This window comes from Syngnathus leptorhynchus, chromosome 13 (assembly GCF_054491065.1).
Source record: "Syngnathus leptorhynchus isolate UIUO chromosome 13, UIUO_Slep, whole genome shotgun sequence".
Taxonomy (NCBI): domain Eukaryota; kingdom Metazoa; phylum Chordata; class Actinopteri; order Syngnathiformes; family Syngnathidae; genus Syngnathus; species Syngnathus leptorhynchus.
The window spans coordinates 5,004,599-5,030,229 of record NC_141207.1 but is presented as its reverse complement, the minus strand read 5'-3'; the positions used below and the strand labels follow the sequence as shown (position 1 = coordinate 5,030,229).

At 41.1% G+C, this 25,631-nt stretch overlaps 3 protein-coding genes and 1 long non-coding RNA gene across 6 annotated transcripts; 2 read left to right on the top strand and 2 right to left on the bottom strand.

Moving 5' to 3' along the window:
- Positions 1 to 1,871: 1,871 nt before the first annotated feature.
- Positions 1,872 to 6,296, bottom strand: matk (megakaryocyte-associated tyrosine kinase). Its single transcript, XM_085927263.1, has 13 exons — positions 6,113 to 6,296; positions 6,003 to 6,038; positions 5,739 to 5,852; positions 5,542 to 5,657; positions 5,035 to 5,254; positions 4,609 to 4,702; positions 4,484 to 4,549; positions 4,270 to 4,369; positions 4,075 to 4,159; positions 3,941 to 4,014; positions 3,676 to 3,877; positions 3,483 to 3,569; positions 1,872 to 3,261 (listed from the first exon to the last, which is right to left on the bottom strand). The coding sequence occupies exons 2-13, from the start codon at positions 6,009 to 6,011 to the stop codon at positions 3,007 to 3,009; spliced, it is 1,422 nt and encodes a 473-aa protein (XP_085783389.1). The 5' UTR covers positions 6,012 to 6,038; positions 6,113 to 6,296; the 3' UTR covers positions 1,872 to 3,006.
- Positions 2,016 to 4,604, top strand: LOC147047051 (uncharacterized). Its single transcript, XR_015067851.1, has 3 exons — positions 2,016 to 3,852; positions 3,930 to 4,033; positions 4,293 to 4,604. It is a non-coding gene; the product is annotated as an uncharacterized LOC147047051 (long non-coding RNA).
- Positions 6,291 to 18,402, bottom strand: zfr2 (zinc finger RNA binding protein 2). 3 transcript variants are annotated; one of them, XM_085927261.1, is made up of 20 exons: positions 18,379 to 18,402; positions 15,952 to 16,054; positions 14,953 to 15,217; positions 14,330 to 14,447; positions 13,945 to 14,163; positions 13,372 to 13,712; positions 12,962 to 13,150; positions 12,670 to 12,898; positions 12,429 to 12,580; positions 12,222 to 12,341; positions 12,005 to 12,144; positions 11,789 to 11,933; positions 11,518 to 11,714; positions 11,176 to 11,344; positions 10,273 to 10,447; positions 7,962 to 8,050; positions 7,778 to 7,873; positions 7,548 to 7,659; positions 7,362 to 7,459; positions 6,291 to 7,285 (listed from the first exon to the last, which is right to left on the bottom strand). In XM_085927261.1, exons 2-20 carry the CDS (start codon positions 16,002 to 16,004, stop codon positions 7,106 to 7,108), a joined length of 3,087 nt encoding a protein of 1,028 aa, XP_085783387.1. In that variant the 5' UTR covers positions 16,005 to 16,054; positions 18,379 to 18,402; the 3' UTR covers positions 6,291 to 7,105. The 3 variants fall into 3 exon arrangements, with proteins under 3 accessions (XP_085783387.1, XP_085783386.1, XP_085783388.1); XM_085927260.1 differs by lacking the exon at positions 18,379 to 18,402 and having other exon boundaries at positions 15,952 to 16,101; XM_085927262.1 differs by lacking the exon at positions 18,379 to 18,402 and having other exon boundaries at positions 11,789 to 11,915; positions 15,952 to 16,101.
- Positions 17,928 to 21,849, top strand: atcaya (ATCAY kinesin light chain interacting caytaxin a). Its single transcript, XM_085927264.1, is given in 12 exon segments — positions 17,928 to 18,004; positions 20,001 to 20,059; positions 20,135 to 20,383; positions 20,451 to 20,624; positions 20,696 to 20,798; positions 20,884 to 21,015; positions 21,192 to 21,278; positions 21,372 to 21,470; positions 21,577 to 21,612; positions 21,675 to 21,740; positions 21,742 to 21,799; positions 21,802 to 21,849. Coding segments are annotated over 12 exon segments (1,188 nt in total).
- The last annotated feature ends 3,782 nt before the right edge of the window (positions 21,850 to 25,631 follow it).

Below are 25,631 nucleotides of genomic sequence, written 5' to 3'. Positions count from 1 at the left end.
AGAAATCAGCCACGACTCTAAAGACACTAAAGAGATTTCCTGTGACCTCAAACAAATCTAAAGATAAAGTTAAAGAGAGAACATTTACGAGGGGGGACTGTCTCCGTGGTTACTTGGACGGCCGCGCACATGTTAAAGTAAAAACCTATGTATGGATGATGCCAAGTGAGAAAGACACTGTTTGTGATTGTCTTTATTAAGTTAGATCAACAAGTGAGTTAAAAGCATCCTCCTGTGTATGATGTACTTTCCATTAACCTCATTAAGGATTTGTTTTCTACGCCCGACAACACATATCGGGATCAGAGAAGTTTGCTTTGAATCTTCTGAACTCTTGTGACCTTGGCACGGTTATAATAAAAGTAGACTTCGTAGCCTGTTGTCGGTCTTTCTTGAGACAGAAAACAAGGTGAGGCTGAATAACAAAATCAAAAAGTTTTTCTTCTTTTTTTAAAAATGATCTGTCTACATACATTGCCACACCATTTTGTGTTTAATCGGTTGCTTAAAAGTTACAATGTATCGTTCTGGTCCATTACAAGTTCATGTTTTAATTCTTCTCGTGTTATCACCATGCCACCACGGTCTTTAGAATATAGACATGATTCACAAAGTAAGCGGATAAAGAATATTGTCTGTCTACAAGTGTTGCTGCATTGTTTATTTTCGAATGTTTACGATGATTATAAGCCCCACCGATTATTTGGTAGAATAAAAGTGCAAGAACTGATTACAGGCAGAACAGTTTTACATTTTGTTTTTGCTTTCTATTTGCTTACCTTTGGAGCAGAGTAAAAATTTGATATAAAAAAATAAAATAATCAACCAATTTCATTCAGAGGATGTTTGACTGTTTTGTGTTAACATATAAAAATGTATCACAAAACTTGAAAGTTTTTGTACCACTATCTCCCTCTTCAAGGGGAGGTTTTCTCAACACCAGTAAAGAATAAACGACAATATTTACAAGTTAAACTTCAACTCTCTTAGTCTCAACAAGATTGCGGCGATTATCCTGCTCCAATTTTGCTCTTGCAAATCTCTGCCCTTCTACTGTTCAACTATTTGCCCGTTATCCTGTGCATAAATTGGTTAAAGGGGCAGCAGTGTAGTTTTCAAGCTGCTTGGTTTTATCAAATGACAACTTAAGACGCCCTGATCCTATTAAAGGTAAAAGCAGCTAACGTGTAAATGCGCAGTGTCAGCTTACCCCGAGTGGTGCACAGAGCAGACAGGTTGTGTGGAGATGGCGCACCAAGAAAGAGGAGGGAAGGAAGGAAGAGTGAGGTAGCGAAGGTGATGTTCATGTGATGCTTTTAAGACATGCATAATGTACTAAACAGCAAAGATGCACTGCTTTTGACATAAGATACGCACAATGTACTGAACAGCAAAGAACGCCTCTTTGAATCAGATGTTCTTAAACTCCTTGACCTCTAGGGTCTAACCTTTGCCTGTACAAAATGGCTCATTCAATTATCTACATAGTACTGTATTTAATAAGTTGCCTTGTATTTTTATTGATTTATTATATGACTTTATTGGGGGGGGGGGGGGGTCTAATTGTTACAACATCAATTGTTTTGATATGACCAAAGAATCATATTGTTTTATTAATTGGTTGGTTAAATATTATGTATGCAATTCTTATACAACTTAACTAATGTAACTTTTCATGAAATATCAAGACTTTTTTGTATAATGAAGTCTTATACAACTTACCTAATGTAACTTTTCTTGTAATATCAAGACTTTTTGTATAATGAGGAGAATACTTTTTTTTTTTTCTTTTGGGAAATGCCTCACTATTTTCATAATACTGAATTTTGGTCTTTGTTATTATGAATACTGTCGGAATACCAAGACCGCTTCATGACAGTTGGTAAAAACATGTTTTTGATACTGAATACGAAATTAATTGCAACGTATTTACTTACCAAGTACTTTCAAATAGAAAGAAAGTCATTGCCGAATAAATTCATTGACTCAAGTTTGAGCACGACCTAATTACTGGCACTAAAAGGCTAAACACACAAGTTCTTAGCGGGATTGTGGCTAGTTGACAAGTAATCTATGCAACTGCTCCACTCAAACGATCTAAACGACTCAAGTTAAAAGCCACCGACTGTATATCGGGTCAGTGGAGACGAAATGATTCAAATGAATGCACATGTGTATTTGAAACTTTAAAATATAATAAATAGTATGTCACATAAATAACTATTACTTAGAAAGTACAAAATAAGTACAATTAACAATAAGTGATTGATGGATTTTAAAATGTTCTAATGACAGATAGATTGCGATAAAGATGGACTGTGAAGGATATGAAGTGCTACTGAAAAGGTTTCAACGCTCTCTGTGACTTAATGGTCATTAAACAGCTTGTTGTCTGTCAGTCAAACAGAAAGCCCACCTTGGAAGGTATTAGATGCACCATTAACATATGGCCAATGGGATAAAAGTACCAGTATGTCCTGTGACACAAAAACACAGCCCAGTACACGGCAAGCAAAAGTAAATCCTTCACGCAACCCCATCTAATCTTCTATTATTATTATTATTATTATCATCATTTTCTACATTTGGTTTTGCAGTAAATCCTTGTGGAGGAAATTGCAGCTCATCACCATTATGGGTCTTGAGAGAAAAACAAAACAAAAAAAAAAACAAACCCAGGGAGCAGATTGAAGCAATGCTGTACGCTGGTTCATTTGGCGATGAGGCTCAAGCTTCAATTTGGGTTCTCGTCTCGCGGGACGGAGACAAATACGGAGCTTACGCTGACTTAAATCTCCTCAATGCGCTCATCCGATGTGACAACAATCCAGCAAAAAGACTTGACTTCATTTTCTGCTGACTCCTCAAGTGAAATTGCTACAAATAACATTTCATATCTAATATTTCGGATCTCATTTGTAGGTGTACCTTAAGCTTGAATGTTCTGTCGTCCAAAATATTCACGAAGAAGTCATAAGTGGGTGAGAACCATCCAATAGATGCAAATTAAACACTGTGAATGGCATATCCACCTCCACATCCGCTTGCACGCCCGACTCCATTTTGATGTGGCGACTCGTAACCCGGGCTGCGTTTGGCCATCTCTTCTTCTAATTTCTCCCTCATTTTATGGAAAGCGGGCCTTCTGCGAGGTTCCTTGGCCCAGCAAAGGGTCATGAGGGCGTAAACAGAGGGGAGACAATCCCGCGGTGCCTCCATACGATAGCCACCCTCCACTCGCTCAGTCACTTCCTTCAAAGCCTGCCGCATCAAAAACACACATGGAGGAGAGGAATCATTCTTTAAGTACTTTGATAAGTTAAAGAAATTAACAAAGGCAATAAGGAGCCTCTCACTGCATATCAGATGGGACCAGCTAATTGGAGACGCAAAGGAATTAAAGACTAAAATACGGTACAATATATTGTTGATAAATAGTAATCATCTGTTCAGTTAATACATTTGTGGATAGAGGAAATTACCATCTTCGGGTATGGTTGACGGCCATAGGAGAAGATTTCCCAGAGAAGAACGCCATAACTCCAAACATCTGATTTTGTGGAGTATTTCTACACATTTGGAAAAAAATGGAAATGTATTTCAAATGCTTTAGTTTTTCTACAGGAATCTGTTTACTCGTATGATTATGTATTTATAAATAGTGGCGTCAGTAACCTGTTTGGTCAGAGCTTCAGGGGCACTCCAGCGAACGGGCAGTTTGGCACATTGGTTATCGGAAACCCTCGAGGCCGCCCGAGTCAGCCCGAAGTCGCCAACCTTAGCCGCGTCGTCGTCAGAGATCAGGATGTTGCGAGCCGCTAGGTCTCTGTGGACTAGCTTTTTGGATTCCAGGTATTCCATTCCCCGACACACGTCGCTGCACACGCAACGTATATAAAACGACTTTTACAAGGCATGTTTGTACACAGGCACAACTTACAGTGCAAAGCCAAGTAGTTGCACGGAGCTAACTTGTGAACGTCCTCTTGTCCTCAGAAAGTTGGATAGATTTCCCTGCGACACAAATGATCTGGTAAGAGTCATTATTCTACACACTGGTAATTATTCATATACCTTAGTCATGAGCTCTGTGACAATAAGAAGGCCTTTGTGCAAGATGACCCCCAGCAGGCGGACCAAGTTTTTATGTTGTAGCTTCCTATGAGCCAAATTAAAATAAGAAGGAAGTTCCATGCGGTTATGTATACACTGCTGTGAATTTAATATGAAGTTGGAAGTGTTTGATTGGAATAAGAATGGATGTCTTACGTCATCACTGTGGTCTCCTGCAGGAAAGCCTGAGCTGTGACATCACACTTAATGGTCTTTACCGCCACCTTCTGGTGTAAATATTCACCTTCAAACACAGCTGGAGGACATATAAAGAAGTTAATTAGCAAAACTCTTAATATCTGAACAATTGTGAAAATTCAAGAAGTGAATTGTTATTCCAAATGCCTTTATCTGAATAAGAGAAACTCACCGCCAAACTCCCCCTCCCCGATGGTGTGGCCCAGCTTCAGTGCGCTGATGTCCAGCAGCCATCCAGCTAGAAAGTGGACGGATACGTGATGACTTGGAAAATAAATTCCAACTAATTCTCACTACCTTTTGTCAGCTCCATCTCGGCCGACTTTGCTCCGTGTTTTGGTTTTGGCTTCAGTAGTGTTTGAGCAAGGGCACCTTTGTTTTGTGAGTAGAACTGTGAAGAGGGAAACAAAACACTGTCAAGAGGTGATTCACATGCACCGCATGAAAATCACATTGTAATATTCCTCTTTGGGCTCCGCTGTTTTGTGTTCCTCATTTAGAGGTTAGAAATAAGTCTCATTATGTAAGATGGGTGTCCGTGCCATATTGTTAAAATTGCTGACATTTTTTTTAGGTGCTGGTTCTTTATCATCATCCATTTGTGGAATAAACAAAAACAAAGTAGCATCAATAAAAAAATAAAAAATAAAATGAAATCAATAAAAAAAATCAAATAAAAACACAGCATGAATACAAATAAGGAAATGAAATCAAATCATCTACCTGAATCATGTCAATGAGGTTGTAAAAGTGCTGCTTGTTGTCAATGGTCACTTTGCCGTTCTGATACATCACTCGGTAGTGCATGACTTCCCCACGGGCGCTGACGCACAACACGTAGTCGCCAGGGTGTCGGATCGACTCGCGCACCAGGAACAGGCCGTCCTGAGCCGGTTGCAGCTTGCGAACTGCCTCCGGGCCCGAAATCTTCCCGTGAAACCATCTAATGGAGGAAAGATAAGATGGTATTTAAGACTTAAGGCTGATTCAAGTCATATGACTGGAGTCCTTTGCCTCTGGTTCCAAGTTGCTGGAAATAGTCCTTACATTTTAATTTGACTTTTCAATCTACTCTGAGGACTGACTATAACTACAAAAGATCAGGTATGGGTTTGGATTTAAGGTTTTAACAATAGAGAAAGGATCATGATTCCCGCAAGGGCTGACAAGAATTCCCCTGTGAGAAAGAAATGTGTCACTCTGTCGCATCCCACACAGCGGCTTACGTACGGCATGAGGCTGAGGCTTGGATCCACTCGTAGAGCTTCTCTTTCCCGCACGTCGGCGACATTTATGATCCCCTCGTCTCCAGTGGAATTGTGTTTGGCCTTGTAGCATCTCTTACTCTGCAAGAAAATATAGGCGGAGGCATTAGGTTTCTAAGTTTGATTACAAAACTTGATTAGGACAAAATAAATATTTTCTACCGTGGTCATGGCAACAATAGTGAGAATGTCTCCTTTGTGATAGAGCAGCTCTCCAGGTTTGGGCTTCCTGTTGTCTCCCTTGGCAACACATTGAGTACCAGTGGTCCAGCTCATCTGGAAGTGTTGGCACAACTTTGGTGTCAAGAGCTAGAAATATTCAACTTTTTCAAATATATTGACGATTAGGCTACTTTGGATGGTCAATTGTGACGCTGATGAATTGACTGTTTTGTTCAGAGCATGCAAATAAAAAGAGGCAGCTACCTTTGCCATGAGCAGTTTGGAAGATCTGTTCAACACCTAACAAAAAGGGAAAATTAATTACCAGTAAAAGGTAGATGGTTTGTTTTATAGGTTCCTAAATGTTACATTACCTGATGCGGACAGACTGCTTGTTCAGGAACGAACCATTTTGTATTTTCATCTCATTGTGTCGCGATATTGTCCATCTTAAGTGGCCAAAGACGCATTCCAGTGTTTCTGTCACAGCACTTCCTCAATCTTTGCTTAAATGTGTCTCTGCTGACATATGACGCAAATAGTCACATGGAATTTGGAGCTTCTACTCCACATATTTTTTTATTTACAATGGCATAAAACCATAGACAACACAAAGTCAATTTAGATAACATGACTAAAATCATGGTCCAAAAAAAAACAAAAAAAAACAACAGTAACATATTCTGTTCCAATAGAAGTGACGTAGTTTCAAACTAAAAACAGTTGCACTTAGCAACTTAAGACAAAACCACTCCTAGAGAACTTCTAAACAAAACTGTTGCGCAATCACCCCTTAGGATGGATGTCATGTTTTCCTCCTCCTGTCTTTAGTGTACTGCAGCTTGCAACGTCATGCAGGCACAAAAGCTCAAACCACTCATCTCTTCTGCTTCCTTATTACTGATAATTCACTAAAGATTACTTCTAAGGAATTTCGTTGTCGCTTTGCCAACAACTGAGTGCAACATGAGAGTTTGCAAAGACAGTCTTGCTCTTCGACTGGATGTCCCACTGATAGGTTGTATTTACTGGTTTCCCTTAAATATTGAATTTTCATGTTGGTGTTTCCTCCAAATATTGTCAAGAGACTGTTTTGTTTTTAAAGGGGTTGTCAACTGTGACTCAACATTGCTGCAGTTAAAATGAAACGGAATGATGCAATCAGTCACTCTACAGCTTTTTACTGTTCACACTCGTCTAACATCTCTATACATGGGTGCGTAATAATCATGAGGGACAAAGGAGTCGCCATTTTTAGACAGTGTTTTTCAAGAAGTCACATCGACTCGATGTAGTTCTGTTTTTTTCTTTTCTTTAAATGGTGACATATGATCTGATACTAAACTGGCAGGCTGTCCTTCTGGATGTCAAGCACTCACGGCCTCTTCCTTCTTTTCCTTTTTGACTTCGCCTTCCCCCTCGCCTTCGCTCGTGTCGCTGACGTCCCGTAGGCGTTTGCGGTTGCGAACGGCGGCCTTGGTGGCGAGCATGGAATCCATTCCGAGGACCTGGTGAATCTGACGGAAGGCAAGAAGCCGTAGCGCGTGCTGGAGTGAAGGAAACAAGGTCATCAGGATTGCTTGTCAATCATAAGCATCCTTGGGGGACATTTTCATGGCTTACCTGGGCGCTGGCAGTTACGTCTTCCCTGTCTTGAAGATCCATTCTCTCCAAGACGTCTGTCGGCTGTTTCTCGCAAGGGTCCAACAACCCTGACCCATCTGAGAAAAGACGAGGAAACCAAATTAAAGACCCAATTGTTTAAAAAAAAAAAATGTTTACATGGGGGTGTGAACAAAGAACCTGTACCTGGTAGCAGAATTCCCGTGGCCATGGACTCCAGCACTCTGCGTAAGGCTTCTCCTGGGCTAAGCGGGCCAGTCGCACTGCTGATGACTTTCTCCACCAACAGCTCAATTGCCTAAGACGACAGGATTTAAATCAATAAAATTGGATAAGGACTAAGAATGGCAATTCTGATTCATCCACAAAAATCAAGCTAATCTTTATTAACTTTTTGCATATAGAAACCTACTTACCCAGCTTGGAACCTTCCCCCAGACGGGCACCCGCTGACATAAATCTCTTAAGACTCGAATGACGATGACACAGGACTGCAGTCCATTGGCGCGAGCCTTCAGTGGAAGTATTCAGAGATGAGCTCATTACATCCATAAAACTGATAGAGTAAAAATGCCAATGAAGATGCATGCAAAATTGTACCTGAAACCATTTGGCGTGACGAAGTGCGGCCAAGTGTTCCAAACATGTTTTCTTATTTAGAGGATCGGGTGGGTCATTCTCAGCAGCATCTGACAAAGACAATTAAAAACACTCCATGATGAGGCCAATAAACAAAACCACAAGCAGTAGGTGTTTTGTTGATAAATCAAATGTGTAGTGGAAGTGTTTATCACGCATGACCCCGATTGTCTCTCTGCTCCTTTAAAATGTGCTTACTTCATTGAGTTAGTGAGAGAAACAGAAGGTGGGTCAGAAAGTATAAAAGTCAAAGAAGAAGCTACACTATCTTGTGCTTTTTTTCTGGGTGAGAGAAAGAAAAGAACAACAAAAAGGTACATGCAAGCAAACAAACAAAAAAACTTCAACATTTCCGGAGAAAATTCTTGGAAACTTTGAAGGACCAATGTGAAGGATTTGGTGACATCTAGTGGTGAAAATGAAGATTACCACATTTACTAATATTTACTTGGCCTTCTTTAGATAAGAGAGGGAGGGCGAAAATTTAATTATGATTGATGCACAATAGATTCTAATAAAAATAATAACAGATCTCTGAAAGTGACAGAGTTGATGACATTTTGTGGATTGGATGTCAATTGATTCGATTAAGAATATTGTCAGAATTGTTTCCCCTTATGTCCTACACATTGGTTCTTTAAATGGGACTTAGGCACGATTCATATTGTCGTCAGCCCAGTACAGCGCATGGCGAAAGCGTTTATCAAAAAATTAGATGCGCTTTTGACATTTCCGTTTTTTTGTGTCATTTCATGCGATGCAGACAAACTTTTTCTGCCTCTGAAAAATGACACAATTGAAACGTGCACTTTAATCGTCCTTAGAACTTGAAAAGTGCTTTTATAGATGGCGGCGTCTCCCGATTATTCATCTCTAGACAATTTGAAAACAAAGGCACAGATGTCGTGAAAAATTGGTGTCATGCCTCGTACGGCGTTTGATCTTCCCTGCTTTTTTATAAAGTTACTTGAGCGAGGATGCTTTCGTCCATTCATGCCTTTATGGGAGACGAAACAAAAATATTGGGGAAATCAATGGACACAATTAGTATTATTAAGGCTGATTAACATAGCGGTAGTGGGTTGTAAGAAAAGAAGAACATGCTAAGGGTTTGGTGAGTAGGAAAGATATGACGAATAGATCATGATGACAAATTGAAGGCACCGTTTCTTAGAAAAAAAAAAAAATCAAGTGTAATCTACGCCACCAATGAGTGCTGCTGCTCCGCAAAGCTCATTAAATATGAGCCACATTCATTTCCCCATGCTCAGTGCTATGACTAGGTCAGCCGATAAACAATTACCTGTACCTGATCAGCAACAGAAAATGGATGATAGCAAGCCATAGAAAACATCCCCACCATGCTTTCTCAATGAGAAACAAGCAAAGAAATGCCGAGTATTTGGAGCAGGAATGTTTGCACCACCGTCATTTTGGCATTCATAACAATGCCCGATGGGAGGGGGCAGAGGCTTTCTTTACTCATGTCCAAATGTGGTGATTGATAGAACTCAGATCATTGTGAGGAAAACACTCAAGCTCCTTTTGGTTCAGAACGCAACATTACGACAGCTGGAGGAAAACAATGAAAAAAGTCACCTCAATAAAGCTCGTCTCACGGTTAAAACTAGAAATACTGCTCACAATGGACAGAAATATTTGGCCACGGACATCCAATTAATATGATTTTGGTTGTCATTTCGTCACATTTTCAAGTACCAGTGTGTGAGCGTGGGTATTTTGGTCTATTTTTGAACTCACATTTCTGTTCTGTAACGTCATTGAATGAAAGGCCTGAATTCAAAGCGTGGCCCAATACTTTTGTCCATTTCAGAGTTCATACTCTTCCATCTATTTCTGAACAGCGATCCTCAATCCAGTCTGGTTTCTTGATCTTGTGTATCCGGGTGCTCGGATTACAAAACATACACTCTCGTGGCACAGAAAGGTCGGAGAGCCCGGCTTTTTGAGTCTCATGATGTGGAAATTAAACAAAACATTTGGGAGGGGCTTAGTGTGGCTGTAAGGGTGGGGGGGGGTGGAAGGAGGAAATATAAAATATTGGGACAAATTAGTATGGGGATTCTTTCTGTTTTAGGGTTTCCGAGTTAAAACAAAAGTAAATCACATCCAATCCAGCTCAAATTTGGGGGCAGACTAGTGGGTGCAAAAGTGGGCGGGGGGGGGGGGGGGGGCATATACTGTAAGTGTATTAGACACAGCGCCAACATGTGCTTCTTTCTCCGCTACTGAAAGCTTTGGCTTCTCTAACCTTTCTCAGCCGCTTTTCCTCCTGCCTGCATGTCCTTCTCGGCAGCAGGGTCGTCCCTCATGAGCGGCGAGGTGAGAGAAACGGTCACCTGCATTATGGGCTCCTTGCTCGATAATATGACGACGCTGGCCTCCTCTGGGTGAGCCTGCACCTCATACTGATCTTCAGAAAATGTCTGCCGGTTCAAAGGACACTTAGAATTACTCACTACAGAGGAGGTGGGGTAAATATGTGGGGGGGCAATGTGCCTTATAAGGCAAAAGTAGGGGGGCAATTAATTTCTTTTTTTTTTTTTTTTCAAGACTACTGCAAATACAGTTCTGTTGAGAATATAGTTGAAAAATAATATTTCGGGGAGGGACATGAACACTTTATGCAACCCCATCTCTTGCTCTGTAGGATTCAGGTGTCATAACCAGGCAGTGCATCTAAAGATCAGTGGATTAAACATGACACATACAGCAGGTTGGGGAATCTTTTTTTCAACGCAACATTCAAGTCGTCGCTTCCCCATTTTCTCTCTCCTGACGGACATTTAGACAGAATCTGGGTTTCTCTCTTAAACCAAGAGGTGGCTCAATTTAGAGATTCGTATACAGTCGATACGTTACATGACTTGGTGTGAGAGATTAATACCACTCTGGGATATGAGAGGAACCCATTCTGAAAGAAGCGGGACAGTAAACAAAGCTTATTTTTGACGATCTTGCTGCTTTGGCACAATGTTGATGACAAAACCTGAAAAATATAATGCTATAATTATTTTGAAATGCTAAGGCATCTGACAAGAGGAAAAAAAACATCATCCTGCAAAAATGGACAATGAACATTTTCTCCTTTTTGTCAGGATCCATGTTCAGGGGTGTACCTTTTGTCCCACATACATGTGTGCCATTTTCTTACCGCCAGTTCCTTGGGCAACTGCTTGGCAATGTTCTTGAGTAAAGAGACGGTGGGTTTTTTAGAAGTGAGCAGGATGAGATGAACATTGGTGTCACCCCGAAGTAGTAGGCCTTTGGCGAGGATGCCCACCCGCATCACACCTCTTAAGAGCCGGGCTGCGCTCGCAGTGCTGTCCAGAGAAGGACAAAGGCAAAACCTCATGAGACTGAAAGTCATTTGGATTTCTGCAATTTTGTAGACTTTTTGTTGTTGTTGTTGTTGACATAATATTCCCTTTTATTTTTAAAGGTTTACTCTGCAACGCCATAACCCCATAACCTGAAATTGTGTCCACATTCATACCTTTTCAAGTCCCCGCTCTCAGTAGCAGCGGTACTGATGTTCTTCTCAAGCAGATTGTCCGATACCAACTTCAGGGCTCGCTCAGAGTGGGAGACGATCCTCTGAACAGCCTGCAGCTCTTCCTCCCCCGGGTAAATGGTGGCGTGTTTAGCCATCACAAGGCGGTCGTCGGGTGAGTCGGGCCGCCGCACGCACGACTTACACGACGGGGCGAAAACAAAGCTTATCGATACGGTGAAGTGAAAGAAAGCGTTGCAATAACAAAACTCACCAGCAGAGGAGGCACAGGCATACCAGGGTGGCTCATGAGAGGTGGGGGGGCCATCCTGCGTCTCTGCTCCCCCCAGTACATTTGCTCATCCTCCACTCTTCTCCAGTACATATCCTCCTCATATCGCCTACACAAGCGGGGAGGACTGTGAGTGGAAAAACATGACACAGATCTCAATATCCTCCATCACAGACTCATTTGAAGAAGCATCCTAACCTCCTCTCCATGTGCCAGTGCTGCTCATCATCTTGCTGTCTCATCAGTAACGTCTTCTCCTTCTTTAGTTTGCTCTCCTGCAACTTTCTGGTTCGGTTACTAGGTTTGATCTCCACTGGGAGCTCCGGATTCACTTTCCTCTGTGGAAAGAGAGCAATAAAGACCATTAAAGACATGTAAGGAATTAATTGCAAAATGCAGCTCGTAACTTGGCTACCTTGTACTGCAGTCTGTGTCTTCTTCCCTTCAAGTGCATGTCTTTAGCATTTGGGTCATTGAAGCTGCACTCACATAACTTACAGTGGAAGCGAATTACTTTGCCATCACTGTTAAGCACCTGAAAAACATACGGATGGTTATTTGCTGCAGAAATAAAAACAGCAACCACTTATAAGCAAAGATTACGTTGGTTTCCCCCGCTCACCTTCTCCACATAGTCATGACCAATTGGCTGGATGTCTCCCTGGTCCACAGCCTTGATGCAATCCTCTGGCACTTGTTTCATGGTCTGTTCTACTTTTGCCACTGTCGCCACAGGGGGCGCTGCAGTTGCAGGAGCACTGGCTGGTTTACTGGCTGTAAGGATGGATTGATGGAATTTTACCATAAGAGCAATCGAAAAGAACACAGACTCATAATAAATGACAAATGGCGTCACAACTTACAAGTGAAAATAGTTTTGGACGGAACTAGTTTCTTGACTGATGATGTTGTTGTTTTAACGGCAGTGTTTACAGCTGGTTTGGGGGCTGCGTTCGTAGTTGAAGTGCTCGTGACAGAGGCCACGTCAGCGGTGGAGGCAGCCGTTGATGTTGTGACGACTGCTGCAGGGTTCACCAACATGGGCTCAGTTGAGGGGATTGGCTTGCCGAGCTTAGTGTGCAGTTTCACCACCTTTACAAAGACAGAATTAGAACAAAACAACAAAGACTCAAAGAATTGTACAGCTGCACTAACCTTCTGGTGTTTGGAGCCACGGATGTGTGCAGCGTAGGCATCCACCCCATTGCAGGAGACGTCACACAACTCGCATCGTAAATGAGTCCGGACTCCTCTGGGCCCATTGCAGGGTGCCGTCTGACCGCCAGTTTTCAGAGCAGCTTCTTTTTTCTTATGTTTCTGGCCCTCCAGGTGCTCCCGGTATGTCTGATTCAATAAGATCAGGAGGTTGGGGAGAAAAAAAAAAAAGCATAAGACCATCATCAACGAAAATGCAGTGAATGCCTACAAAAACAAAAAAATCTGCGATACAGAAAGACTGTACAAAATAAGATGAAATAGTTTTACCGCTCCTACGCATTTAAACTTATATGTATTAAAATTAAACCTTTAAAAAAAAAAAAAAAAGTGGCATTTGAGTATCTCACCTGAGGACCTGCACAGCTTATTTTACAAATGTCACAGTAATGAAGCTGGGGCTGCTTGGGAGGGCCTCTGGGCCTCTGCAGCTTGTTCTGTTGAAATGTGGGCTTTTTGTAGGCGCTCCCCACAGAGCTCGTCGCCATGTTGCTGCCGGGATTGCTCCAGGAAGCGCTTGTCAGTTGCTTGGAGGGCTGCGGTTTTGGTGGCTGGCGAGGAGGGGGCGGTGGCGGCGGCGGCTGCTGCTGCGGCTGCTGAGGCTGGGACAAAGTCTGCTGGGCCGACTGGTAATAAGGGGTGGCGGATGTGCAGGTGTAGCCAGTTGAGTCATAGCTAGGGTAGCTGAGGCCTGAGGGGTAAGCAAGAAGCACAAGAATGAATTTTAGAAGGCAACATTTACTTCATCAGAAGCTTAAACTGAACCTGGAGAAAGCCTGACATAGAAAGTGAGTTGCCAATCAAACTCGCCAAAACCTTTTTTAGTTGGTTGTTTTTGGGTTTTTTTTGCAGATTAAAAATTAAGAAAATAATCAGTCATGTTTTCATTGAAAATGTCAAGCTTTTAACCTTGTCTGACTTACCTGAGTAGGAAGCGACTGAAGTGGGAGAGCTGAAGGTGGAGCCGAGGGTGTAGGACGAAATCGGTGTTTGAGGTTGTTGTACGCTGCTTGACACCGGGTAGATGTTGTAGCTGGTGCATACCGAGCTGCTTGGTGTCAGCGTTGTTACCTGCCTCTGGGTAGGAGGCGGGTGGCTGTACACAGTGGTGGGGGCTGGAGTATAAGCGCTCTTCACTCCCACTGAAACAGCAAAGGGGGCAGTGAGAAGGGCGATGGGACATCGGATACGGCCAGCGGATTTTCCTGTCAAGATTTTGACCGCCACGTATCATGTGACTTACAAGAGTGTGAATATGAACATTTCAAAAATCTAAGTGAGCTTCTTTCAAGGGCATAAATGTCTCACCGGTCTGGTAGTAATTGTCAGTTGCACCGCTCTGGGCTGAAACAATACTTGTCTGGTAGTACTGTTTATTGTCATAGGTGGTCACAACAGCAGGGCGGGCATAGTTGTAGTTGTTTTGCTGGAAAGAAGATTTCAATATGAGAGTTAATCACATAAGATTTCCATGATCAAAGTCAAGTACAAGGTGTTCCTCAAAAATGACATATAGTACTTTGAAATATTAACCTCTCATATGTTTGTTAAGATTATAACAAAATATTCAAACAAATACAGGTTTTATCACAGATTTCATGCTTCACAAATGTTTATTCTTTTTCTGCCACAGATCTTTTTTGATTATTTCCTAAAAAATGCATGAAGCCTAATTGTTTCACTGTGCTATACCATGCTTTAACATAAAATTACTTTTCATTAGTAGCTCATTTAATACTTAAGCCCGACAAGAGTAACGTTAAATTTAAATGTATGTTGTTACGCATCTAGTTAAAATTTGAGCAAACATTTTTATTTGACCACAAAATTATGTCAAAATGTTTTACTACACGCTTACCATCTGTCAAAAGATAACTTAAGGACAGACACAAAGCAATGCTAGAAACAGCACTGACAAACATGAGGCTTACCGTGTTGGCGTAAACTTGATACGTTTGTGGCGTGGTGGTGGGAATCGGTGCTGCCGGGGCTACCGGGGGGGCCGGCGGCCTGTAGGTGTAATCCGGAAGGGGCTGTTGGGTCTGATAGCCTGTGTAAGGAGCGCTGACCACAGGCTGGGCTGCCTGCACTGTGGCCGGAGCGTAAGAGCCGGTGACGGCATGAAGCACAGCGGGAGCCTGCTGGACGCTGTAGGTGACCGTCGAGGGATGAGAGTATACAGGGGGAGGCTGGGTACTGAGAGAAACACATGGGTCACTACTTTGCAATATTTATTTAAGTCCTCCATCCATCCATATATTTTCTAGCTCCTCAGTAGGTTTGAATGGCTCATTGAGAAAAGTGGGGAAAATCAAGTAGACACTTTAAAGTGGAAGGTAATTGGACTATAATTAGAATACATTTAAACAAATCGTCTTCATTGTAATTCATGGCTTTAATAAAAAATGTAAAGCAGGCACAGTCATCAGGGAAGAGCTCGTAATGGATCGTGCAAACTTCATCTATTGTTGGAACATTACATGGCTGACTGGGCCGCAATGACCTCAAATTAATGACTTTCATCAGCATTTACGTGGTCAAACACAAAGAACAGAAATCCACAGCTGCCGTGTCGTTATCGTGTTCATTATTACTCCAACAGTGTTTTAACTCTCCGGTGAAGTCAGGTCTCACCCATTTAGCCACTAATAAGCTTCTTTGCCGTCAACAAGAGACTTTATCAGATTGACATTTTGTACTTCACACAGATTTTTTTCAACGTGACATTTAATCAAGTCAGCATGCTTGATAGCAGGCAAGCAGGCGCATGAACTCGGCTAGCCCTACGCAGCTTAGCTTAGCAGCTGAAGATAGCTTGTGTCAGCAGAGCGGCGCAAGTGGAAACTTCAACAAACAACTCGAATCACGACGACGACCTGTTATAATAACTCAGATATTAGTTTCAAGCGACCTTCCATCATTTGAATTACCTGTACTGGGGACCGGTTGCATGCGTAAAGCCAAAATAATTGCTTGCAGCCATCTTGGCTTCTCCGGTACAGTACAGTGGTGCCAGTCATCAAAGAGTCGTTACTGAAACACAGAACACAAGATAGTTCCCCCTCTGACTGCAGTTGAACGTAACACCGAAACGACAATGCAATTTATGCCTGCAAATCTATACACTATAATACCATAGTATGTAAAGTATCCTATATTTTATTATACGAACGTGATATCATATCCGTGTGACAATATACTGTAAAACTAATAATATTTAGAAAAAAAATTCCATAGCAATGGTGCGGCGGAAAGCAGCGTGGGTTCAGTAACCTGAAGTTGATTAATTGTTGTCCGTCTCTACATTTTTCTTACACCCGAGGTTGGGGGATTAAGGTTGAGGACTGACGGACTTCACAGTCAGCTGCAATCGCTACAGAAGTGACCTGAGATTGACTGAGTGCCTTTGAAATAAAAATCTTGAATAATGAATGCATGTAGAGGGGATTTGAGTTGAGGCGGTGGGTGGGAGGAGAGAAAAGGGATGCTGTTGCCAGGGAACACTGGCGACACCGAGAACCACTGACACCAGCCGCAGGATTATTCAAGAGATCATCAGCACTTCGTTTCCCCAAGTTGCAGTAGGATTAAAACAAGATTTTCCCATTGAAGAATCCAGATAGTCAATAAGAACCGGATTAGGAAAAAGGGGACTGTATGGCATCTATTGAGAGAAATAGCAAGATGATGATGCTACAGCCGATGCGCTCTGACTGAAGAAATTCGGTGCGGACATCAGGGACTGTCAGCTTGCTCTTCACGGCCAGTCTTTTCCCAACAAAGGTGGACAGAGGCGAAGGAAAGGAAACGAGGAGAGTGGGGGTTCCAGCACAGAGGTGCCCCCTGTCCTCAAGCACCTGCTGCTGGCTAGCGACTGACATTGAAGACACTGTCTACTGACATTGAAGACACTGTCTGTGTGTCTGTGCGTGAGTGTATGTATGCATGTGAAGTAGGGGAGGAGAAGACATATGCATTTGTGTCACTTTGGAGGGTCAACACAATTTCTTTGCTCCTGTGAGTGAGGAGAAGAAGGAGAAATACGCACACAGATAGACCATCTGAAGAATTTGAGGGAGATCATCTCATGTGAGTACAGTCATTGACATCATTCCAGATGCTGAGCTGACATCAAATGAAATCCAACTATTCTGGGTGACCCTTGAAATGGAATCAGGCCATCTTGCTATTTATGATTACGATGTGCAGTTTTCGCCACAACATTTGAGTTGAATTTCTATTTCTGTCTAATGAATGCCCTTTGCTCCATGCAGACATCCTTAAAGTGTTGTTTGCTAATCTTGACTGTATCAGAACCACAATGTGTTCTTTGCTGAGATCCTAATCTCAAATCATTTCATTTATTGTTGTGGTTTTAGTTTGCAGCATTGGGAGGTGTTGCTATTTTGGTTAGCTTACTTAGCAACGAAGCATACTCTATTACTCTATTATATTATGCACGTATACCTAATATTTTGACTCCAGATAATAAATACTACATACATTTTATTCTTCACTCTCAAATCCAGCATCAACAAAAATAGATTTTCTTTTTCAGCGGGTGTAATATTTTGCATCAATTCTTACTGTGAAAATGCATAAAACTGTGCACATCATTCTCAAAAATAGCCTCTTGATTTCCACCCAGGAGGAGGAATTTTGTATAATATCAGACTTGACCCACAAAAATAGGCTTCATCACATGCCTCTCACATGATATCCAGTGTGCAGGGGTATGGAAGAACAGTATAACCCATGGTGCTTTCAACCCCAAAATATCACCCTCAAGTGGTGGGTGGTTGGATTGAATCCAGTCCCAAAAAGAAAACTTTTTCCATTTTTAACATTGAATCACAATTGTTGTTTTGACAAATATGTGTCAGGCCCCTGCTCTCCTTGCTGAGGGATGGGCACCACAGAAGCGACTCTAAGAATGGACAACATGGAAGTGAAAGACGAGTGGCAAGATGAAGACTTCCCCAGGTGAGATAAAGCAGATACTTTTGTACTGGTTAGAATCCTCTCACTTATTCTGTATGTTGACATTTGGACCCGCGCTTGTCGACTCGCTGGCTACTTTTACACTAAGTGGTTCTAAACAATATGATACAATGAGCTTCGTTGTTATTACAGCATGTCTTTAATGGCTGTTAAGTTGCTCAAGTTAAGTCAACAAAAAAGGCAATGGCTTAAACTGAGAAGCATTTTCAACATGTTTCCTTTGTCATGTATCGCTAAATAGCAACCAGAATTCTACAACAACCCCAGTCTTAGTTCAAGTTTTAAACATGTGAATGAATGTGAGGAAACAATCACCAGCAAAAAAGAGATCTGAAAATGTCAAAACTGGGATTTACCTTTATGGCTTGACATCACATCTTCTGATCTTGTGTTGCAGTCAAGTTGAATCATTTCCAATATCAAGGGAAAAATATTAACCCTTTAGTAGAGACAAAACAAGCACTTTGAAAATATGTACGAAAGGAGAAAGTCCAAATCCAACCTGATGGCTGGTGGAGCTTGGCTCCTTTTTCTCCTTTCCCCATGCATCTGACCCCCCCCCACTCCTCCCCCCCAACCACAGACATCTTGTTTTGTCGTGCAAAAATATCAGCAAGAGAGGAACAAGGTCTGCTTTCTCACTCTCACAACAAAACCTTCGATTATATGAGATTACAAGCAACAAACAAACAGGCATATGTAAATAAATAATAACTCTTAATTGCGATGGAACACCTAATGTTGTGATCATATAAAAATGTAAGCCAGGCCTGACTGTGAAATGATGATGACACAGCGTGCTCCTCCTCCTCCTCCTCCCTCAAACAGAGAGCAGGTGCGGCACTCTCTTTGTGAATGGCGTGGGGAATGGTCATGTGATGCAGCGGCAGTCACCGATTCCAAAACACAATATCGCCGTTTGCTGAAATGGTGTCAGGTTTTTTTGCTGGTGAAGAAAAAGAGAAGGAGGAATAAGCTGCAGCAGAAGCTCTGCTAACGTGGCCTCTGAGAGATGCTATGGGTGAAACCAATGAAGGGAAGACAGGGGGATGAATAAGAATATTGAGGAAGATAAAGACACGTGTATAGCCCAAATATTGGTGTGACCTCATTTTTTTTGTAAGGTAAGCTTTGCTTCATACTCATATTGTTGGTTGATGTGCAGGGTCCTTGAGGGAGAGACTCAGGTTGTTTATCTGTGACTCGGCGGGGGGTGCTGGTTATTTTCTGCAGAAGGGATGATAAAGCATACGCAGGAATGCAGCAGCACATGTAGAGACGTGCTAAGAGCAAGTCAGCTGGGAAAACACATTGCAGTGTAGCTCCTGGTGTCACTTGCACTTTGTGTTTGTCTTCATAATAAGCTTTGTGTGTACAAATGATGAAATGCTTCGGCTGCTTCTGCAAACTCACGTCACACAAACAAAGCATTGCTTGGCCTCACCCGCATTTTCTGTCCTCCTGTTTCTTTCTTTCTCCTCCTCTGCTCTGTCTCATGTTGCCTGGCAGCCCTGTAATCTTCATCTGTCTACGGAGCGATGTTAATTGCTGTCCTGTTCTTTGTGCTGCCATTTTCAGTGTTAAAATGGATTAGCGGCAAAGCTTTTGTTTTAAATGGCCCATTGGACATTATACTGATTGGAATCATCTTTTGTGTGATGCTGCTGTGTGAGGTTATTATAGTGTTTTCTCAACAGTGTTGAACAGGATTTGCATACATACCTCACTGGCCACAACATTAGGTACATTGCCACAGTTTACAGAGAATCAATGCAACCAAAATCCCTGCCATTGCCAAGATTTTAATGCTCAGTTTTATTCAACACTATGATTTTTTTAAATTCAATTAAATTCAATTTTATTTTATTTTATTTCATTTCATTTCATTTCATTTCATTTCATTTCATTTTATTTTATTTTATTTTATTTTATTTTATTACTCATCATTAACATGAATGATCTGTCGTTTGTCACTCAGACTCTTACCCGAGTACGGAGACATGGACTCCTCTTGTGGCCTCACAGACAACAGAACCTGTAAGACAAATATGATTGAGGACCTCTTGATTTTTTTGGAAAGAAGTTGCATCATCTCCCCTCTTCACTTCTTAGCTCCTCCCAACTCCCTGAATGTGAGCCCACCTGGAGGTGGCGCTGGCGTGGCGTCCTCGCGTCGTACACGGCGTACGCTGGTTGCCCCGGAGATGAATCTGTCCTTGGATAAAAGCGAGGGGTCTCTGCTGTCGGATGACTTTCTGGACACGCCCGACGACCTGGACATCAACGTGGACGACATGGATACGCCAGATGAGACGGATTCGCTGGAGTTCATTACCAATGGCAATGACCTGGAGTGGGAAGGTAGAAAGATTTCCTCTTTGGATGGAGCCATTCGCAATAAATCATAAACATCACTGTGTCATTCCAGATGACACTCCAGTGGCCTCAGCCAAAGCAGGTTCGACCGGTGGTACGGGAGACTTAGACGAGGAGGGAAACCCCAACAATGGACGCCTGTGGAGGACGGTGATCATCGGAGAACAAGAGCACAGAATCGACATGCAGATCATCCGACCGTACCAAAAAGTCATCACCCATGGAGGTGAATCCTCAACTTTGCGTTTAATTTTTCAAAATATTTTTGTCGTAACAAAATTCAAACTCTCTCCTCAGGTTATTTTGGGGAGGGTCTGAATGCCATCATCGTATTCTCTGCATGCTACCTGCCTGACAGCAGCATCCCAGAATACCATTACATCATGGAGAACCTCTTCCTGTGAGTCTACGGGTTATTCAGGATTTATTTATTATAGTAATAGTCGCTAAGCAACATAACAATGGATCCTCTCTTATTCCTCCAGGTATGTGGTGAGTAGTCTGGAGATGCTGGTAGCTGAAGACTACCTGATCATCTACATGAATGGAGCCACGCCCAGGAGTAAAATGCCTGGAATTAGCTGGCTCAAGAAATGCTACCAGATGATTGACAGAAGGTGGGGGAAAAAAAAAAGTTTCAGCATCCATATTTGTTTTGTTGTTAGTATCCTGTTGTATTTTTTTTGTGGCTACAATGTAAAACCAAATTGCAAAGCAATGTTTTTGTTACCTTGCTGATCTACACAAAAGGGGAAAATGACTACGTATTATTGTTTATGTTTTTTGACGCCAGGTTGAGGAAGAATTTGAAGTCTCTAGTCATTGCTCATCCTACTTGGTTCATACGCACTGTACTGGCAATATCCAGGCCCTTTATCAGGTGAGACCCAGAAGTTAATAAATGTACACCAAACCATATACTTTATATTCCCTTATTGTATTGTCTATATCGTTCACTTGCTGCCATTTACAGTGTGAAGTTCATGAATAAGATCCAGTATGTTCACAGCCTGGATGAACTGGCCTTAATGGTCCCTATGGAGCATGTACATGTCCCAGAATGTGTTTTACAGTAAGTTCAGGCGTAGTTCTGTCGGCCATATTGTAAGCAAACATTTTTTTTTTTTAATAATTGTTGAAAATTAACTAAAAGTAGAAAACCTTTGTATTCATTCCAGGTTTGACGAAGAGAGGATTAAAGCCCGCAGAGAAAGGTGAGATTTAAATCATAATTTCGTGTCCCCCTATTACTTCACGTTAGTTTTAATGTGTGTAGGATGGAGCAAGAGCAAAAGCAGCAGGTGGAGCAACACGAACCGGTCAACAAAAAGTCCGAGAGGTACTAGTTCAAAGTGTTACTTAGGGCCAACATTTAACCATATTAAAATATCCTCACTGCATTTTTCTCTCTTTCTAGGCCAAAGTCAATGATTGTAGAGCAAGGATTATAAAAAGGGAAGACTTCGCCAATTAAATAGGTATGGCCAATAACACGCAATATAATATATTCAATATACTTGTATCAACTGTATCTATCTAAGAAAATAAACTTTTCTCAAAACAATTGATGGTACTAATTTAACTAAAACTGTGCTAGGAAGTGTTTCTAATATTTTGGATTTCAGGGGCCAAATAAGAATGATGCAATGAGGTTCTACAGCAATTGAAACAAACAAAAATAATACACGTTAAAGCATTATTATTCTCATGAAGGAAGATTTTTTTTTCAACTTTTAAAAGTTTTGCATTGGATTAAATTGTGTATGTCAATCACGTCTATACTTGTGCTGAGTCAACAAATTTACTTATCTCACAATCTGAAATTCTGACATTAAGTGCCATCGGAGCAATATAGTAATAAAAAGTAAAATAAATAAAATAGAGCAAGGTTGCTCATTCATACTATGTGAGCGCAGTATGATATTTATTGGTTTGTTTTTAAATTATCTGTAGTTTCTTTTGCTGCAGTGTGCCACTCGGAGCATCAATCTATTCACGGAAGCCTCAAGACAACACGCGCTTCTTTGTGGGCTCGTCATTTTTTTTTATCATAATACAGCGGCAAGTGCAACATCACTTTTTTTTTTCTCTTTTGATGAGAAGGTTCAGTCACAAATTGAACATTTGTGCAAAGGAGTTTGTTGTTCCATGGACTTTACGCTTGCACTTTAATGTTGGAACAAATGAAGGAATGTTTCTCATCCAGAAAGATGTGCAGGTCAAAGCTAATGGATAGAAGCAAAGCTATTTTTGATGTAAATACTGAACTTGAATGTTTTTGATTTTGCTCCATGCTGTTATATCATAAAGCCTTTTCAAGCTTTTTAGTTTGAAAATTGTCATTGTCCATTATGCATCGACAAGGTTGTTCTCTCTGGTCTCCATTTCTACTTAAACCATGTGCCTCTGTCTCTTGAGTTTAAAATGCAGAAATATGAGAACTATTTGCACAAGCTCATATCAATTTACTGCATTGCTATTTTGTAATTATTTCCTCCTTTTTGGCTTCAAATCACGTCATAGAATGACACTCGGGCAAAGCAAAAGTGAACAATTGTTTTGAATCATCTTGCTAAGATATAAACAGATATCACTGAAAAGCAAATAATCTTAATTTGAAGACATGAATGAAATAGTGCTTCCCTTCTTCTTCATAGCATGTTTATGATTATACAATAAGATTCAATGTAAAATATATGATTAGTTTAGGCATCACTTAGTTTTGCTGTATTTTGCATACTGTACATTTTGCACTAGTTTTCAAAGCTACGTACACGTTTTGCACGGTTTTATTTTTCTAACCAAACTAAAAGGTCCTCTTGCTGGAGTAGATTCCAAGAGGAATGCACATACACAAAAAGTAGACTTCATTATTTTATTTCAACCTGTTCAACATAATTGTATCTTGTCAATTCAACATCTCATTTTATGGCGAGACGTTTTCTTTTTGTTCTCCCTCTCTCTTGTCTTCCATTGATGCAATAGTTATGCTAGCAGGACAACATAATTTTTCTATGAATGCCGCGTTATTGCTTCATCACTTTCAAACATCTAGGAAATGTGACTCTTTTTTTTTTTATTTTGTTGAGTGCCTGATATTGAACTCATTGAAAAAAATAACAAAATATGACAATTAGTCATATAGACTTGTCATATGTAGCAAAACTCTGTGGCATGTAGACAAACATGAACTTTCTAAAATTATTTTCCTTTTGACCATAAAAGCACAATATACAGACAGACGCTGGTTATTATTATTATAATATTATTATTTGTATTTTGATTGCAATATGTGTTATTTTTTGTTGTTCATAGTTGAATAAATACGTACGTCTGCTTTGTGAATAGAACTGAATAAATAGTCCCTCCTTAAAATCAATTTGGTATTTTACTTCATCTTTTCAACATAAAAAGTGAATTTTATTGAGTGAATATACCATGAAATGAGGTGTTACTAGGGAAAATTTGATTTGGGACGTCAAAATGGATCTTTTCTTCGATAAAACGGAGGCGTGATATCCCATGAGACATCAGACACATATCACACACTTCTCTCCAACATACTTATGAGGGCGACGCCCTTCAACAGCTGACCCTTGACCCTCATGAGTGTGACAGAATTCACACTCAGACACAGACACAAATAGAAACACGGTGCATGAGAGGTAAAAGCACTGAATCAATGCTGCAGCTAACCTCAAATACGTGTCATTTATCTGTTTATTGTCGTCACTCATTATTGAAACAGTATTCTTGACATCAGCTGCGGCTTTGAGCAATGTGACACATAAATGTCTTGTGGAAACGGGAGTGACAAGGGTTAGGTCGTAGTGACGACCTAACAGGTGGACGTGGTCGGAAAAGGCGCTGGCTTGGCTTCCCGGTGCTAAAAGTGACAGCGGTGTGAGTGAGTCCAACCTGCAGACGAGCACACGCTCACATTTAAAATCCCCTCATCAAGTACACGCAAACCATGTTAGAGTCATCAAGGTCGCAGTCTATGGTGTCAATCATCTGACTGTGCTGTGAGTAGAATAGCTACTAAGACTAATGGGAAGAGAATGTGAGCACAATGGCTACATTATCTCAAGCTGCTTTTCAGTGAAAACAAATTCTGTCTAGACGTTTTTTTTTTCCTGAACAGACTTTCCTTGTTACACTAGTGAGTGGATGAAAGCACATTTATAAAGAGCCACATTAATCTTTTAAACTGTGTTTACTTTTCAAAGGATGGGATTTGGAAGCATTTATTTTAATGAATTAAATAATTAATTAATTGGGGAAACTGGGGGAAAAAATATCAACGCACGTAACAAATGGGGAGCACATACAAACAGTCTGGAGACCGTATTTGAAACTAAAGAGCTGTTAAAACATGTTCGAAACAAGATTGTAGTCTGACCTTCAGAATGATTAGGAATGAATTTTGTTTCCATTTGGCCTTTTCAAAAGTATGACCTTTCAATCTCCAGAGTGAGTTTGAGGCTCACTCATTGACGGCATCACATTGCCCCGTGTGGGACGTGCCGGGAAACGTCACGTCAGCCGAGAGGTTATGAGAGCTAAGTGTGAGTACAATACGAGACTATGAGAAGCATTCCGACATAGCAGAGGAATCCTGCTCATGCGGTACCCTGACTGCCACAAGACCACTGTCAGTCTGGACCTTTTGATTCAACCCTGCTAGAACATATCCAAGTACTTGCATTGCTCACACTTAGTGGATTTCTATTTACAAATTGTTTCGAAGCTTTGAGTGCTTGACACTTTGTGTTGCTATATTTAGACGTGCTTTTGTGGGGCTGGTGGAAAAGAGGACCCTGGAGGTCTAGGCCTTTTTTTGGCCTCTCAAAGTCACAAGGATTCATTTCTGAATGGGTTGGTCCAGAGTTTCCACAAATGCTCTACCTAACTCAACAGAAATAGGCTCCAACTTACCTTCCACCTTAATTATATTATTCTAATGATAGATAAGTGATGAATTGATGACCACTACTAACTACCAATCACATCAGAATATACAACAAAGTGGCCAGAACAATGCAGTGAAGAACAAACTAAATAAACGCTAAATTCAATAAATGCTAAATTCATTAAATTCATTCATGTTAAATTGCTACATTTAGTAATCTCTTAAAAAAAAAAACAAGCAACAGCGAGGGTAGTAAAAACAATTACTGATACAGTCTAGTATTGACTATCAATTTGAATGCTGTTGTTTAGTGGGCGTCTA

Excerpts from the sequence above, each read along its gene's own strand:
- zfr2 (XM_085927261.1), bottom strand. The coding sequence starts at position 16,004 with ATGGCTGCAAGCAATTATTTTGGCTTTACGCATGCAACCGGTCCCCAG. Across the intron at positions 10,448-11,175 it reads AGTTGCCCAAGGAACTGGCG|ACATTTTCTGAAGATCAGTA; the intron begins GTAAGAAAATGG and ends TTGAACCGGCAG. Across the intron at positions 7,286-7,361 it reads ACGTAACTGCCAGCGCCCAG|CACGCGCTACGGCTTCTTGC; the intron begins GTAAGCCATGAA and ends CCTTCACTCCAG.
- matk (XM_085927263.1), bottom strand. Across the intron at positions 5,658-5,738 it reads CTATTGTTGCCATGACCACG|AGTAAGAGATGCTACAAGGC; the intron begins GTAGAAAATATT and ends ATTTTCTTGCAG. Across the intron at positions 4,015-4,074 it reads TCACAGAGCTCATGACTAAG|GGAAATCTATCCAACTTTCT; the intron begins GTATATGAATAA and ends TTTGTGTCGCAG.